This window comes from Giraffa tippelskirchi, chromosome 14 (genome assembly GCF_054371585.1).
Source record: "Giraffa tippelskirchi isolate mGirTip1 chromosome 14, T2T-mGirTip1v1.2.pri, whole genome shotgun sequence".
Lineage (NCBI taxonomy): Eukaryota > Metazoa > Chordata > Mammalia > Artiodactyla > Giraffidae > Giraffa > Giraffa tippelskirchi.
Window position 1 is genome coordinate 47,631,249 of NC_137288.1, and position 13,589 is coordinate 47,644,837.

The 13,589-nt window shown below is 48.6% G+C and overlaps 1 protein-coding gene and 1 long non-coding RNA gene across 2 annotated transcripts in view; one reads left to right on the top strand and one right to left on the bottom strand.

The window, feature by feature from the left end:
* Positions 1-8,123, top strand: part of LOC145534419 (uncharacterized) — a 39,453-nt gene extending 31,330 nt beyond the window's left edge. The window contains exons 2-5 of the long non-coding RNA XR_014074573.1: positions 1,405-1,549; positions 2,083-2,133; positions 7,046-7,161; positions 7,773-8,123. This is a non-coding gene — a long non-coding RNA (uncharacterized LOC145534419). The remainder of the gene's footprint in view (positions 1-1,404; positions 1,550-2,082; positions 2,134-7,045; positions 7,162-7,772) is intronic.
* Positions 1-13,589, bottom strand: part of COLEC12 (collectin subfamily member 12) — a 176,097-nt gene that overhangs the window by 3,695 nt on the left and 158,813 nt on the right. Inside the window, exons 6-8 of the mRNA XM_081561796.1 lie at positions 10,277-10,774; positions 9,278-9,414; positions 7,970-8,079 (exon numbers count right to left, since the gene is read on the bottom strand). Of these exons, the coding sequence (XP_081417922.1) occupies positions 7,970-8,079; positions 9,278-9,414; positions 10,277-10,774 (745 nt within the window). The remainder of the gene's footprint in view (positions 1-7,969; positions 8,080-9,277; positions 9,415-10,276; positions 10,775-13,589) is intronic.

The following is a 13,589-nucleotide window of genomic DNA, read 5'->3' on the forward strand; positions in this document are numbered from 1 at the left end:
TTAACAATGTTGTGGTGGTTTCAGGTGAACAGCAAAGGGACTCAGCCATACATATACATGTATCCACAGACTTAGCAAACGAACTTTATGGTTGCTGGTGGGGGGGGGGGAAGTTAGGGACTTTGCGAAGGTCATGTACACACTACTGTATTTAAAATGGAGAAACCATTGATATACACTTACAAGAACCTATGAACACTTGGTTATGGTTTTCTGGCTAAGCTGTAAATAGCTAATTGCTTCAGAAAGAAATAATAATTTAATCTTACTGAAAATGACTCATACATTTCACTGCCTTTTTTGGAAGAGAGATTCTTCAAAACAAGTTGTCTTTAAGATGAGCTCAACTTGGGCCTTGTTAACTTGTCTGCTGCTGCTCCCAGCACCCCCTCGCCAGGGTTCACTGTTCCTGCCTCTCTTTCTAAGAGATCAACTAGATGTGCTTCCAAGAGTCAAAACTTGAAAGGCTACGTTTTCTCTAAGAGCCAGGCCCTTGAACAGAAGCCTGTGGTCACCTCCTGAGAGGACAAGTTTGCCTCGTGCGGAGGGTGCGAAAAGAACATCTGCAGCAGGAGGTGCTTCCTGTAAACGATGACTCATTTCCCAAGCAGCAGCATCTGACTCCGTAATCACTCACTCTGGTCCATGTTTCATGTTTCTATCAAAGTGGCAGTGGCTTTGGCCACTAGAGAGAAATCTTCCACTGTACAGACTCTGATGGCCAGAGAAAGTTCGACAGTAAAGAAACACTACTGTACTAAGATTTTCCTATTTTGAAGCCAGGTTCTTACCAGGATCACCGAGGGATAAAGACCAAATTGCCCTCCATCTTTTACAACAAGACCAGCCAAAATCAGGGCAGTGGGAAAAGGAGAGTCAAAATTTACAGTCAAAGGATGGGAAAATGGGATAGAATTGACTCCCTTGCACCAACTGTATATTTAGGGATTTTTTTGTTGTTGTTGTTAAAGAAAATGAAAGGTGAGGGACTTCTTTGGTGATCCAGTGGTTAAGAATCTGCCTTGCAATGCAGAGGATGTGGGTTCGATCCCTAGTCAGGGAATAAAGATCCCACATGCTGCAGAGCAACTAAGTCTGCATGCCACAACTGCTGAGCCTGCGTGCCATAACTACTGAGCCCGCACGCCACAGCTAGAGACTCCATGCACCACAACTAGAGAGTCTGTGCGTGTATCGCACCGAAAGATCCCACATGACACAACTAAGACCTGACACAGCCAAATAAATGAATAAACAAATATTTTTTAAAAATGACCTCACTTAGATAAATCTAGCGATGAAGAGATATTTTAGAGGAAACCAACAAGCAATGAGACTATAAATGGGATGACACTTAGGTGGAAGAGTCAGAAATAGTCATTCATTTGCTCATTCATTCCACAGTGTCTACTGCATGCAAGGGCTAAAGCTAGCTGATGGCAACACGAGTGCTGTAGAGAACAGACTGCCAGTCCTCGCAGAACTTACATCGTAGGCAAGAAACAAAGCAGTTACAAATCTCAGACTGTCACAGTGATGCCAAGAAAAGGTGAAGTGGGAAGGAAACTTTTATGTAAGCTTTTTTGGTGTGTTTCTCTCTTACCTTGACAGACCTTCCTGGAAATGGCAACGGTGCCCAGGCAGTTTGGTGTTGTTGATGTACACTTGCTTCATTTCTGCAGTTATATGAGGGGGTTCCATTCCAATTTTGCTTACCAAATTTGAGACTGTGATTCTGGATGCATTAATGATGGGACATTTGATATTTTTTATCTCAAAGTTAATTGGAAAATTGCATAAATAGGAATTCTGATAGACGATCTGTTTAGCACTTTCCCCTTGCATTTCCTTGCCCTTTTCAGTAGGTAAAAGGGGTTTACAGGGAGTTCGCTGGCAATTCAGTGGTTAAGACTCTGTTTTCATTGCTATGAGCATGGGTTTGATCCCTGGTTGGGGAACTAAGATCCCACAACTGGCGTGGCATGGCCAAAAAAAAAAGGGATGGACAGATGAGACAAAAGAAAACAGATTGATAATGGAAAGGGATCATTTTTATCACCATTCTCCATTTGTTTTTTCCAGGTCATGGAAATTCTTCAGTGTGGTGCTTGAAGTAATTCTTCAGGACTAATGGTAGGATGTGGCTATGAGTGGAGTGAGCTAGGTGAGACCAGCAGGGGTGGGAGATGGAGTAGCTTGAAGCCAGGCTGCAGGGGTAGTTTGTCTTGTACATGGTCTCCCAGCATCTCTTTGGAAAAGCTAAAATCACACAGAGTGATTTGTGGTCAATCCCTCCAGTCTGCATGCTTATAACAGCGCAGAGCATGTCAGAGAAACAGAATGTATATGTTCTGGAGAAGAATTTCAGCTTAAATAGTGCCTAAACCTCACTCACAGGTAGATTCTGGAAAGAGAAACGGCTGAAGCCTGGGTGCCAAATTCTTGAATCCCATATTATAACACACAAGTTGCAGAAGTGGTTGGATAGCAACATGCATTATGTACTTGGACAGTGTATTCTGAGTACACTAGGGACCATGGAAGCACCTAGACTCACTCTTCCAGGAGCTGGAATCATGAAGCATCTCAGCTGGTGGGTATGAAGCACCCCCTCCCCACCCTCCCTGTTCTGGGTTTATCCTCGTGGAGGTAGAGCACAAACTTTCAACCTTGGCAATCAGCCCCTCCCAACCACACAACTTAGTACTTTCTCATCAACCGCAAGATTGATGGAGGCTTCATGGCTGAGAAAATTCTTCTGGTAAGAGCCTGGCCTCAAAACAGGAAAATCTTAGTAGCGAGAAGCATTTCTTTGCTATTGAATTTTCTCCTGCTACAGAGGTTTCTCTCTAGTGGCCAAAGCCAGAGTCACTCTGATAGAAGCATGAAGCATGAAGAGTGAGTGATTACGGCATAAGATGATGCCAAAGCTTTCCTTCCAGTGCTTTTTAATTTTTGGAGACTTGTTTGATGACCCAGCACTTGTTTGATGATCTTGGTGAATGTACCATATGCAACTGAAAAGAATGTGTATTTGTGGTTGTTGGGTGAAAGGTTCCATAAATATCTATGAAGTCAAGTTAGTTGATTGGTCGGTTGGTTTCGTCCCTAAGTCGTGTCCGACTCTTGCGACCCCATAGACTGTAGCCTGACAGGATCCTTTGGTCCACAGGATTTCTCAGGCAAGAAATGGAGTGGGTTGCCATTTCCTTCGCCAGGGGATCTTCCCGACCTAGGGATCGAACCCAAGGATCAAACCCGGGTCCCCTCATTACAGGTGGTCTCCTGTATTGCAGGCAATTCTGTACCAACTGAGCCACCAGGGAAGTTAGTTGATAGTGTCTGCTACATTCCTCTCGGTTTTTCTGTCTACCTGGTTCTATTAGTCACTGAGAAGAGCATTGAAACCTCATTTGAAGCCCTTCTCTTCACCGTATGCACATATAGGGTCAATGTGTTTGTCTTCCTGATTGTGACAGGGTCCTGAAAATCAGACTATTTTTACATGAGTGGAATGGTATCTCTCATTCATACTGTGCCCAAACTCTAGAAAAGATTCTTCAGACTGGCACAGGGGCTGGGTCATGGTGGACACTCAGGATAATTCACTGAATGTTATCATGAGACCATGGGCCAGCAGATCCCAATGTCCAGCTAAGGGACTGGTACCAGTTGGTCAAGAATGAAGTTCTCACAGGTCTGTTATGAAAAGAGAAAAATGAGGACAACTCTGTGTGTGTGTATGGGTGATGGCCAGCTGTCTTTTTTATTTTGTTTTTGTTGGTTTTGTGCTGAGATTTGTTGATAGGTGATTTTTGTCTTTTTGGCTGCACTATGTGGCATGTGGGAGTGTAGCTCCCCAACCAGGGATTAAATCTGTCCCCCCTGTACTGGAAGTCTTGACCACTGAACTGCTAGGGAAGTCCCAATAGGTGATTTTTAAAACTCATGTCCTTAGTTGGCAAATAAAATCTTGGTAACACGGGTCAGCTCTGCATTCTTTCTCTTGGAAGTGCATTGGTGGGTGGACCCAAAGCACTTGGAAACCTGTTCCTAGGCACCATCCTGAGATATCACCGATTGCTTCTCTTGCCCCAGTATTCACAGTCAGCGAGTCAGGTTGTATGTTTTGCTGGAAATAAAACTCCACATGTACCTTAAGCTTTCAGCATCCAATCTATGTCACTGTTGCTTTTTATCTGATTACTCCAGCACCATCTTCCTCAACCAGCTCTCAGTATAAAAATTCAAGCAGGGGCAAGAGACAGAGGAGAGAGCCTTTCATCCCTTTTCTATTTCCTCCTTAACAGTACCCCCAACAGCCTGAAACAATTTCAGAAGGGGAGAAAGGGTAAGAGCAAAGTAGGGAGACTGATTTCTTCTGTAACCTGGGTGAGGCATGGGGAGGGGCCAGGTCCAGAAACCACTGTGTACGGCAGGGGAAAGGGAAGTGATGGACCATGCATGGAGGCCACAGAAGCAAAGAGGAGAAGTGCAGGTAAGACTGAGTACATGGAGAGGTACCTGTGTTGGGTACGTTGTGTTGGGAGATACCTGGGAAATCCCACAGACAGAGAAGCCTGGCAGGCTATAGTCTATAGGGTCACAAAAGAGTTGGACACAACTTAGCAACTGAACAACAACATGAAAATGATGATGGTGATAACAATAGGAGTTGTTGTTGTTGTTCAGTCCCAGTTGTGTCTGACTCTTTGTGACCCCATGGACTGCAGCATGCGAGGCCTCCCTGTCCTTCACCATCTCCTGAAGTTTGCCCAAGTTCACGTCCTTTGCATTGGTGATGCCACCCAGCCATCACATCCTCTGATGCCCTCTTCTCCTTCTGCCCTCAATCTTTCCCAGTATCAGGGACTTTTCCAGTGAGTCGACTGTTTGCATCAGATGACCAAAATACTGGAGCTTCAGCTTCAGCATCAGTCCTTCCAACGAGAATTCAGGGCTTATTTCCTTTAGGATTGACTGGTTTGATCGCCTTGCTATCCAAGGGACTTTCAGGAGTCTTCTCTAGCACCACAGTTCCAAGGCATCAATTCTTTGGCATTCTGCCTTAGACAAGTAACAGGAGTAATAATACGAATACTAGCAGATAGCATTTCTTGAGCACTTCACATGGGCTCACTGTCATTGGTGCTTGATAGGTATCATCTCATATAATGTTTACAATACCAATGTTGGTGCTTCTGTAATCTTTGCTTCTAGATGAAGGCATGGAGGTTCACATGGTTGGGTTACTTACACAGGGTCACATAGCTGCTGAGTGCTGGTTGAAGGCCTGGAACCCAGACCTGGTGAACTCCAGGGCAGATACTCCCTTGCCTTGCTGCACTGGCTCTTCTTCTCATTTGTGGTGTGCTTATTATTATATGGCAAGTTCAATTAGCCTTCGGCTATTGAGGCCTCATAATATGTCTGCCTAATTTATTCTTGCTTTTAAAATCTGATCCCAGGGATTTTTACATGCCTATGTGTTCCTTTAGTGGAAAACAAGAAGTGGAGTCTGGGCTCTGGCTGGGGTGCTGTGCAGTTGTGGCTGGGAACAGAGCTCCCAGAAGGTGTCTGGTGATGTGATTCTTTCCTGTCCCAGGTACCAAAGCTGGGCTGTCATCCCAATCAGTACTTCCTGCTGGAGCCTGGGAGACAGGAGAAAATTCCACCCTGGGAGAGCTGGCAGGGGTACTACTGTTCCTGCTCAATCCATTCCACGTGGGCCAACCCAGTTTGTGCTTAGAGGAGGGCTTCAGATTGAATTTCTTAGTGAGTCTAACCCAGACCTTTTTTTTTTTTTTGCATTTATGACTGTGAGAAAAGCGGAGGAGACTGAAGTTGTTTTTTTTTTTAGCTTCCCGCTGACTCCTTTAAAAAAGTGATCCATACTCTTGACTGTCAAAGTGACACATTTATCTTTCCCTTAGTAGTCTCTGCCTCCTGTCCCAATTTCCACCGCTCTGATTTTATTTATTTTGCAAAATTTATCTATTTCTTTGCATCAGGTTTTAACTGAGGCTTCCCCTCCCAACTTCCACTGCTCCAATTTTATTTATTTAAAAAAATTATTTATCTGTTTATTTGACTGAATTGGGTTTTAAGTGAGGTATGTGGAAACTTTTGTTTCTTTATTTGTACCAGATCTTTTTTTTTTTTTTATCTCTTAGTTGCGGCACATGTGAACTCTTAGTTGTAGCATGTGGGATCTAGTTCCTTGACCAGGGATTGAACCCGGGTCCCCTGCATTCAGAGTACAGCGTGGTAGCCACTGGACCACCAGGGAAGTCACTCCACCGCTCTGATTGTAGACAACAACTCTCACAACTGCTTTCAGTCTCTCTCCTGAAGCGTGTCCTTGCCACCATGGACGCCCTCCTTGGGTGTCAGCCACGTTTCCGAGGGCCAGGATGTGGTGTGGCTTCCTCCCACCGAGGATGGGTGTGCAGGGAGCAGACTGGCTGTCTGCTGAGCCAGGAAGGAGATATCCATTTGTCCTGGGGGCAGTCTGAGGCTCACCTTTGGAGCTGACCCCAAATCTTCAAATGTTCCACCTCAATGTTTGGTTGCTATTCTACAAGAAATGGCCTAGGTGGTTGATTCCCTAGTGGTCTGGTGGTTAAGACTCCACCTTGCAATGCAGGGACTGTGGGTTCGATCCCTATTGGGGGACTAAGATTCCACAAGGCATGGAACAACTAAGCCCACTAGCTACTGAGCCCACATGATGCAACTAAGACCTGATGCAGCCAAATAAATACTTAAAAAAAAAATCCTTTAAAAGAAATGGCCTTACTCTGGTTTCCATCTATATCCTCTAATCATGCTTTTCACATAGAAGATTTACAAGCATAAAGAAGCCTGTCTACCCACACATACAGGCACATGCACATGCACGCACACACACACACAGAAGCTCTACCTGGCCCCTCCATCCCTCGAGCCCATCTTCCTGTCCTTGACCACGACTGCTCCAGCCGTGATGCCCGTGACATTGTCCTGGACCTGAAACACACTCAATCTCTCCTCTCCGGGGTCCAAGGATGCTGCAGCTACTCCAGCTCAGGACACAGTCCTGAAGCCAAGATGCCCACACGCCTGCTTGAGCCTCTGTAGGACATGTCTTCTCTGTCTCCAGCAAAGGAAAGGTATTCAGAGGTGGGTTTTTATAAATTCTGCCCTATTTGGTACAGTGTGTGTTGTGGTTTCACATTTCTGCATCCACTAGAGGCAAAGCAAAAGGAGGATGAAGAGGTGAAATTGAAATGGGCACAGTTTTATCCTCTTCAGACCCTGGGGTGGGATTAGGGCAGGAGTGGACACTGGGGTCCGGTGACATTTCTGTACCCCCGGGAGCTTTGAGAAGGGTCTATGAACTGCTTCCATTCTCTCTTGCTGCCTTTATAGAACTAGGTCCCACTGGACTTACGGGGACTCTTCAAACCTGCAGGAGATGGTCGTCCCACAAGTGCCTTCGTTCATGCTGCACTTTAACTTTCTGTGTGTAGGAGAGTCATCAACTTGTAGTTCATCCCCACACTCTGGCCAGAGGCCCAGTGAGGGCTTGGGACACCAACAGTGTCATCCTGAAGGGAGCATCCTGCCCATGCTGGAAACACATCTGGGGAGCTTGACCAAGCTGGGGGAGCTGGGTTTCCTTGGCTTTTGCGGCAGCAGTTAAAGAGCATGCTTTGCCATCTCTCTCCCTACCACCCTGGGTGGTTTTATGAATCTGTGTTTTTGTTTGTTTGGGTTTTTTTTCTTGGTAGAAATGAAGAAAAATTCACTCCATGAGAAGAGGAAAAAACCCCGACTTTCACCCCGTATTGATTTCCCTCCATGGAAATAAATACGCAGCTGGTACCCAGAGGCTGAGTGTGAGGACTGTGTTGGACACAAGGTTATTCAGGAAGAAACACAGGCCAGCGAGAGCCTGACCAGCAACCTGGACGTTTCTGAGACTCACTTGTACTCCGGAAATGTCCCATCCAGCCACTTCCATTCATTCTCCCGCTCCAAGTCCGTGAGGCCAATCCAGTAGTTCTCTTTCGCCACCATCTGCTTTTTGATCCATTGCTGGAAAATAAAATCAGAGATGGTGCATTACTATTTCTTGAACAGATGTTTGGGGGACTTTGAATATTTAGAAATGAGGGACACTTTTGCAGAGGATGCTTGTCATAACTTGTGCATGGCTTTTGCTGTCCTCTTTTTATTGCATTTGTTTTGCCCTGGGGTTTTTTTTGGTGGTGGGGGGGAGCGCAGAGGGCTTTGACATCTTTTCCTCTCCTAAGTTTATAAGCGATACTCCTAAACTATCCAGATCACTCATGAATCCCACCAGGCTCCACCCCCTCCCACAACCCCTCCCTCCGATGTTCTAATAACAGTAACAGCCACGGCACTATCAAGCTCTTCCTCCTGGCCGGGTCCCATGTCCAATGTGTCACACATAACATGTCTTCGAGCCCTTACAACCACCAACCTAATAAAGGTGACAAGTGGTTGAGCTGGGATCAGGCCCAGGTGCCTGACCACTGTCTTATGGATGCTCATTTCCAGTCAATTACTGCAGAAGCATCCGTTTTCAGGGTCCTGTCTGCCAGAGACATGCAGGGGAAAGGAAGGAGGCCCCTGTGACAGTGCGGCATTAGAGAAAGCACTGGTGTTGTTGATAGATGGACCTCAGTTTCAGTCTCAGCTCTGCATTTACTTGTCTCATGTGTTAATCATTCAAATTTTGCGGGGCCTCAGTTTTCCTGTCTGTAAGATGGGGATAATATTACCCACAGGCTCCTGGGGTGTGGTGAAGTTTATAGGAGAAAATGCCTGGCACACATTAGGGACCAAATGAGTGGTTATCATGTGTGGGCTCTGCCCCAGGACCACATATGCCCTTCCTGACCCTGTTGAGGCCACATGTCTGGACCCTGGCATTCGGCCCCACCCCTCCAGTGCTCAGGGCTCTCTGCCTCTCCATAGGAGACTTGTACCGACCTGCAGGCTTCCCGCTCTTTCAACAGTCACTGAGAAAAGCCACACAGCTCCAGGCTTGATAAAGCAAGAGCTTCCAGGTGCGAGCACAAGGACCAATCCCCATGCCATGAATGCTTTCTGTCCCTGGATAAAGCCCAAATCTCAATCGTGTGGCCCTCGATGTTTCTGTGACTATGAATTTATGGTATCTTTGAATCTTCAGTAAGCATGCACTTTCCAGATGTCAGCGATCCTTAAATTACAGTTTTCTCCAACCCTAAGAATGCCACACACGTACCTGCTCCTCTCCCGTGTTTATGAAAACGAGATGTGAAGACATGCTTTCGCAGAAAAGTTTTGCATCCTCAAAAAAGTCTCTCTCAGTCGAAAAATAGTAGCATTTGTCTGTGAAGTTCTTCCAGTGAGGCGGGCAGCCTAGGAATGCAAAGTTTAAAAATGCCGATGAAAACATACACATGCTGAAAACACTGTGCGTTTAGGAGGCATAGCCACAGCCCTGCTTCCCCAGCGCCCGTGTGCTGAGTCTGTGACTAATGTTCCCGAACATTCTAGGGGCCAAGACCAGTCCGAGGAAGTAAGAGGAAGTAAGTGGCCTGCAGGACACACGGTGGTTAAAACCACTTAAGCAGGCCTTTGTGTCTGGATTAGTCTTTACAATGACAGAAGTGACAGACACAGAACTAACAAGCAGCACAGGCTCAGGTGGTCCCCATCGGCCCAGGATCACATAGAACCTGTAAACAAGAGGCTGGGAGAGCTAGGCTCACAGAACAAACGCAACTAAGGGGGACTGCAGGAAACCAAGTGGAATCGGCTGGGGGCCCAAGGGGAGAAAGACAGGCTTGGTTGCAAACCCAAAGATTTCATTATCAAAGGATAAGAAGGTGCCATAATACCTTCTCAAAAAGAAACGCGAGCTGGCTTCAGGAACAGAAAGTTCCATCTGCATGTTAACCAAGGGTTGACCGTCCCCAGGTGAAAGGCAGAGAATGAAGACAGGGACGGCTCTGGGGTGGCCAGCCTCAGATTTTCCTGAATTCAAAGTCTGGGACCAGTTTGTCCCTGAGGACTCGACTTAGCTAATGATAAGTGCTAGAGGGGCTGATGCTGTTTAGGGATAAACACACGTGCCTGAAGGATGCTGCCTGGCGAGGGGCCAGGTGAGCAGCAGGGGCTGAGGCCCACCCTGTGTGATGCCTTCGCTGCTAATAAGATTGGGTGTGTGGAGCGAACATGGGGAGCATCCCCATCCCGGGTGTGAGGGGCTCAGACTCACCGTTGGCCTCAGGTGCTGTGGTTGGCTCAGTCTTAAGGGCCAGGGGCACTGCTGCCCCCGAGGGGCCCGGGGGGCCAGGGAGGCCAGGGGGGCCCTTGATACCTGGCATGCCTGGCACCCCAGGGAGGCCTGGCAGCCCCCGTGGCCCGGGCACCCCAGGCTCCCCCACGGTGCCCTGCAGTCCCTGGAAGCCAGGGGGGCCCTGAGGGCCTGGGAGTCCATCCTTGCCCGGCGGGCCGGGGGGCCCTGGGTCCCCATTGGGGCCCTGGGGGCCGGGCTTCCCAGGGGACCCTCGGGAGCCTTTGGAGCCTTGCAGGCCTTTGGAGCCTTTGCTGCCGCGCTCTCCAGGGGGGCCAACCGGCCCAATTGGGCCCCTCTCACCGGCTGGGCCAGGCGGGCCCGGCTCCCCCTTCTCTCCTTTCTGCCCCTTGTTGCCGGTGGGGCCTGGGGGTCCCTGCTGTCCTCGGTCACCTTTCGGACCCCTGGGGCCAGGAGGACCTGAAACATAAAAAGAAGACAAAAGGCATAAGCGTGAAATCCAGGACCCCTCTGGTCATCTGGGACCGTTTTTTCACCAGCAGGAAGGCTGTGCGGGTCAGGATCGCTGTGTGTGTCGGTGTGTCTGTCTGTGACTGTGTGTGCGTGCACGTGCGCTCAGTCATATTTGAGTCTTTGCAACCCCAAGGACTGTAGCCCACCAGGTTCCTCTGTCCATGGGATTCTCCAGGCAAGAATACTGGAGTAGGTTGCATTTCCTTGAGATGACCTCTCTCTCATTTCCTCCTCATTCCATCGGTCTGATGAATATTTATTAACTACCTATTGTAAGACAAGCACCATGTATGGTGTGGGGTAAGGGGTTGAATTGGACTAAAAAGATGCCATGGAGTGTTGAGAGACTCTGTCCTGTAATTCCCCCATCGCACCAGCCCAGCCTCTCCTCTCTGCTCCTCCCCTGTGGTGCTCCTGTCCCTCTAGTGGTGCTGCGGGAACACCGAGGTCCTCAGGGCCGGGCCACTATGGACCAGCTCACTGGGACGGGAGGTCTCTGTTGGGGCTGTTCTTAGGGCCAGCTGAGGAGGACCAATTTCATTTTTCCCAGTGATGCAAACAGTGCATCAAATGTGTCTAATAATGCAAATAGGGTTTGGGCTTCCCTGGTGGCTCAGATTGTAAAAATCCACCTGCAATGCAGGAGACCTGGGTTCGATCCCTGGGTTGGGAAGATCCCCTGGAGGAGGGCACAGCAACCCACTCCTGTACTCTTGCCTGGAGAATACCCATAGACAGAGGAGCCTGGCGGGCTACAGTCCATGGTCCATGGAGCTGCAAAGAGTCAGACACAACTGAGCGACCAAGCACAGCACACAGGGAAGGTAGACTAGAGAAAGAAATAGGTGCAGCATCTCTCTTGCAAGGGAGAAAAAAAAATTGTTTTCCTCCTTTGGAGGAAAAAGCAGTTCCCCCTTAAAAAGGCAGGGAGGGGGATGGGGGAAGGGAAGCAAATACCTGCTCATCTCTCCTTGCTCCAAAAGGCGGTTCACTTAATGTGGGGTTGTCCTGTTTTCTCTGAGTTCTCAAGAGTAACATCGACATCACACAATACATCACAACCAGGATTTGTATGAAAATGACAGGGTGAGGTACCTTCACATACAGTATGTCACATGACCTTTGTCTATGGCATAGGATTCCCAGAGCACATCTGAGGACACGCGGGGCCAGAGACACAGAGCTCTTTGTTCAGAGTTACTGAGCAACTCAAGACAGATCTACCCAGGGGAATGGGGCTTCCCAGGTGGCGCTAGTGGTAAAGAATCCACCTGAAATGCAGGAGACCTGGGTTCAATCCCTGGGTCGGGAAGATACCCTGGAGAAGGGAATGGCAACCCACTCCAGTATTCTTGCCTGGGGAATCCCATGGACAGAGGAGCCTGGCAGGCTATAGTCCGTAGGGTCATAAAGGGTGGGACACAACTGAGCGACTGAGTGACTGACATAGCACACCCATGGGAGTAAGACACGTCCAGTTACCATCAGGGGAAGGAGCTGGGGCAGGAATTCAGGGCTTCTCCTGTTGAAATGAACACGAGAGGACACATCGTGGAGGACACTGTGCTCAAATATTCTGTGGCCTGGAATCTTACTGAGATCTCGCTTTTCTACATGAATAAGTGTAAGAGCTCCACACCCATTCTCTGGATGGAAGCACAGAGCCTTGGAGGCTGGAAGGACCAAAGTGCAGGGGAGAGGCAGGATTGGTGGGACTCCCACTCTCAGTTTTTCCTGTCCTCCTTCACCAGCACACCTCCCCACTGGCTGGTCAGGACAGAACGGTGAAGCAGCCTTTCCCACCTCAGTAGGGGAATCTCTGTTCCCTCCCACCCCAGACCCTAGTGGACATCACTGCATCCACATACCATCCACGGCCACAGCCAGCCCTCCATCTGCAGAAGCCTAGGTCCTGGGCTCAGCTTTGCTTCCTTGAGCCTACCCATGACATTGCCCCTGGACTTTCAGGCCGGACCCTCTACGGAGCTGTAAGTGAGTTTATGCCCAACTAGCATGCGCTAGTGCTAGCGCTGGCTTCAGTGCGTTCCTTTTAGGGTTATCTGCCCCATAAGTCAGAGACTTCGGGGTGAAACACCTTCTTCCTGAATCCATCTTACTGACTTTTGTCCGTCTGCTCCTGTTGACTCCTCCCTACCATCAGCTCTCCAGGCCTCTGGGTCCTCATCTCCATCTCATTAATGGATGGTCCATTTTCTCTGGACCAGCCAGCATCTCCAACCTGGTGTGTCTATGCTGACCTCATCATCTCTGCTGTTCACGCCCTCCTCCCGTCATCTCTCATCCCACTGCATCATCACGGCCGTCCCATCACCATCCTAGTGCTGGTGTTCTCTCTTCCTCTCTCCCTCCGTCCCCTCTGTCTTTCTGGTAGATTTTTATGGTTACCTCTCAACTGCTTTTCCTACCTGATCCCTCTCCATGCATCTCACTCTGCATCTTTCGCACATTTGTCTTCCTTACACTCAGCTCTGGATCCCACTTGCTCCAGAATACCTTCTTGGTCCTCTGGTGTCAAGGCTTCCATGACCTGGTCTCACGTGTGTTGACTCATCCTCCTCTGCACTTGTGCAAATTTCTTCTCTCAGAATTCCCTCTGCCCATATCCATCTGGAAAATTCCTGCTCACCCACCATGTAATCCTCCCAGGTCACTCCAGGTGGAAGTTTTCCCTCCTTCTGTGATGTTTGGTCCTTGTTTCTTCTTCGAGGACCCTTCCCCAGCTAGTAGCTAGATTACAGGC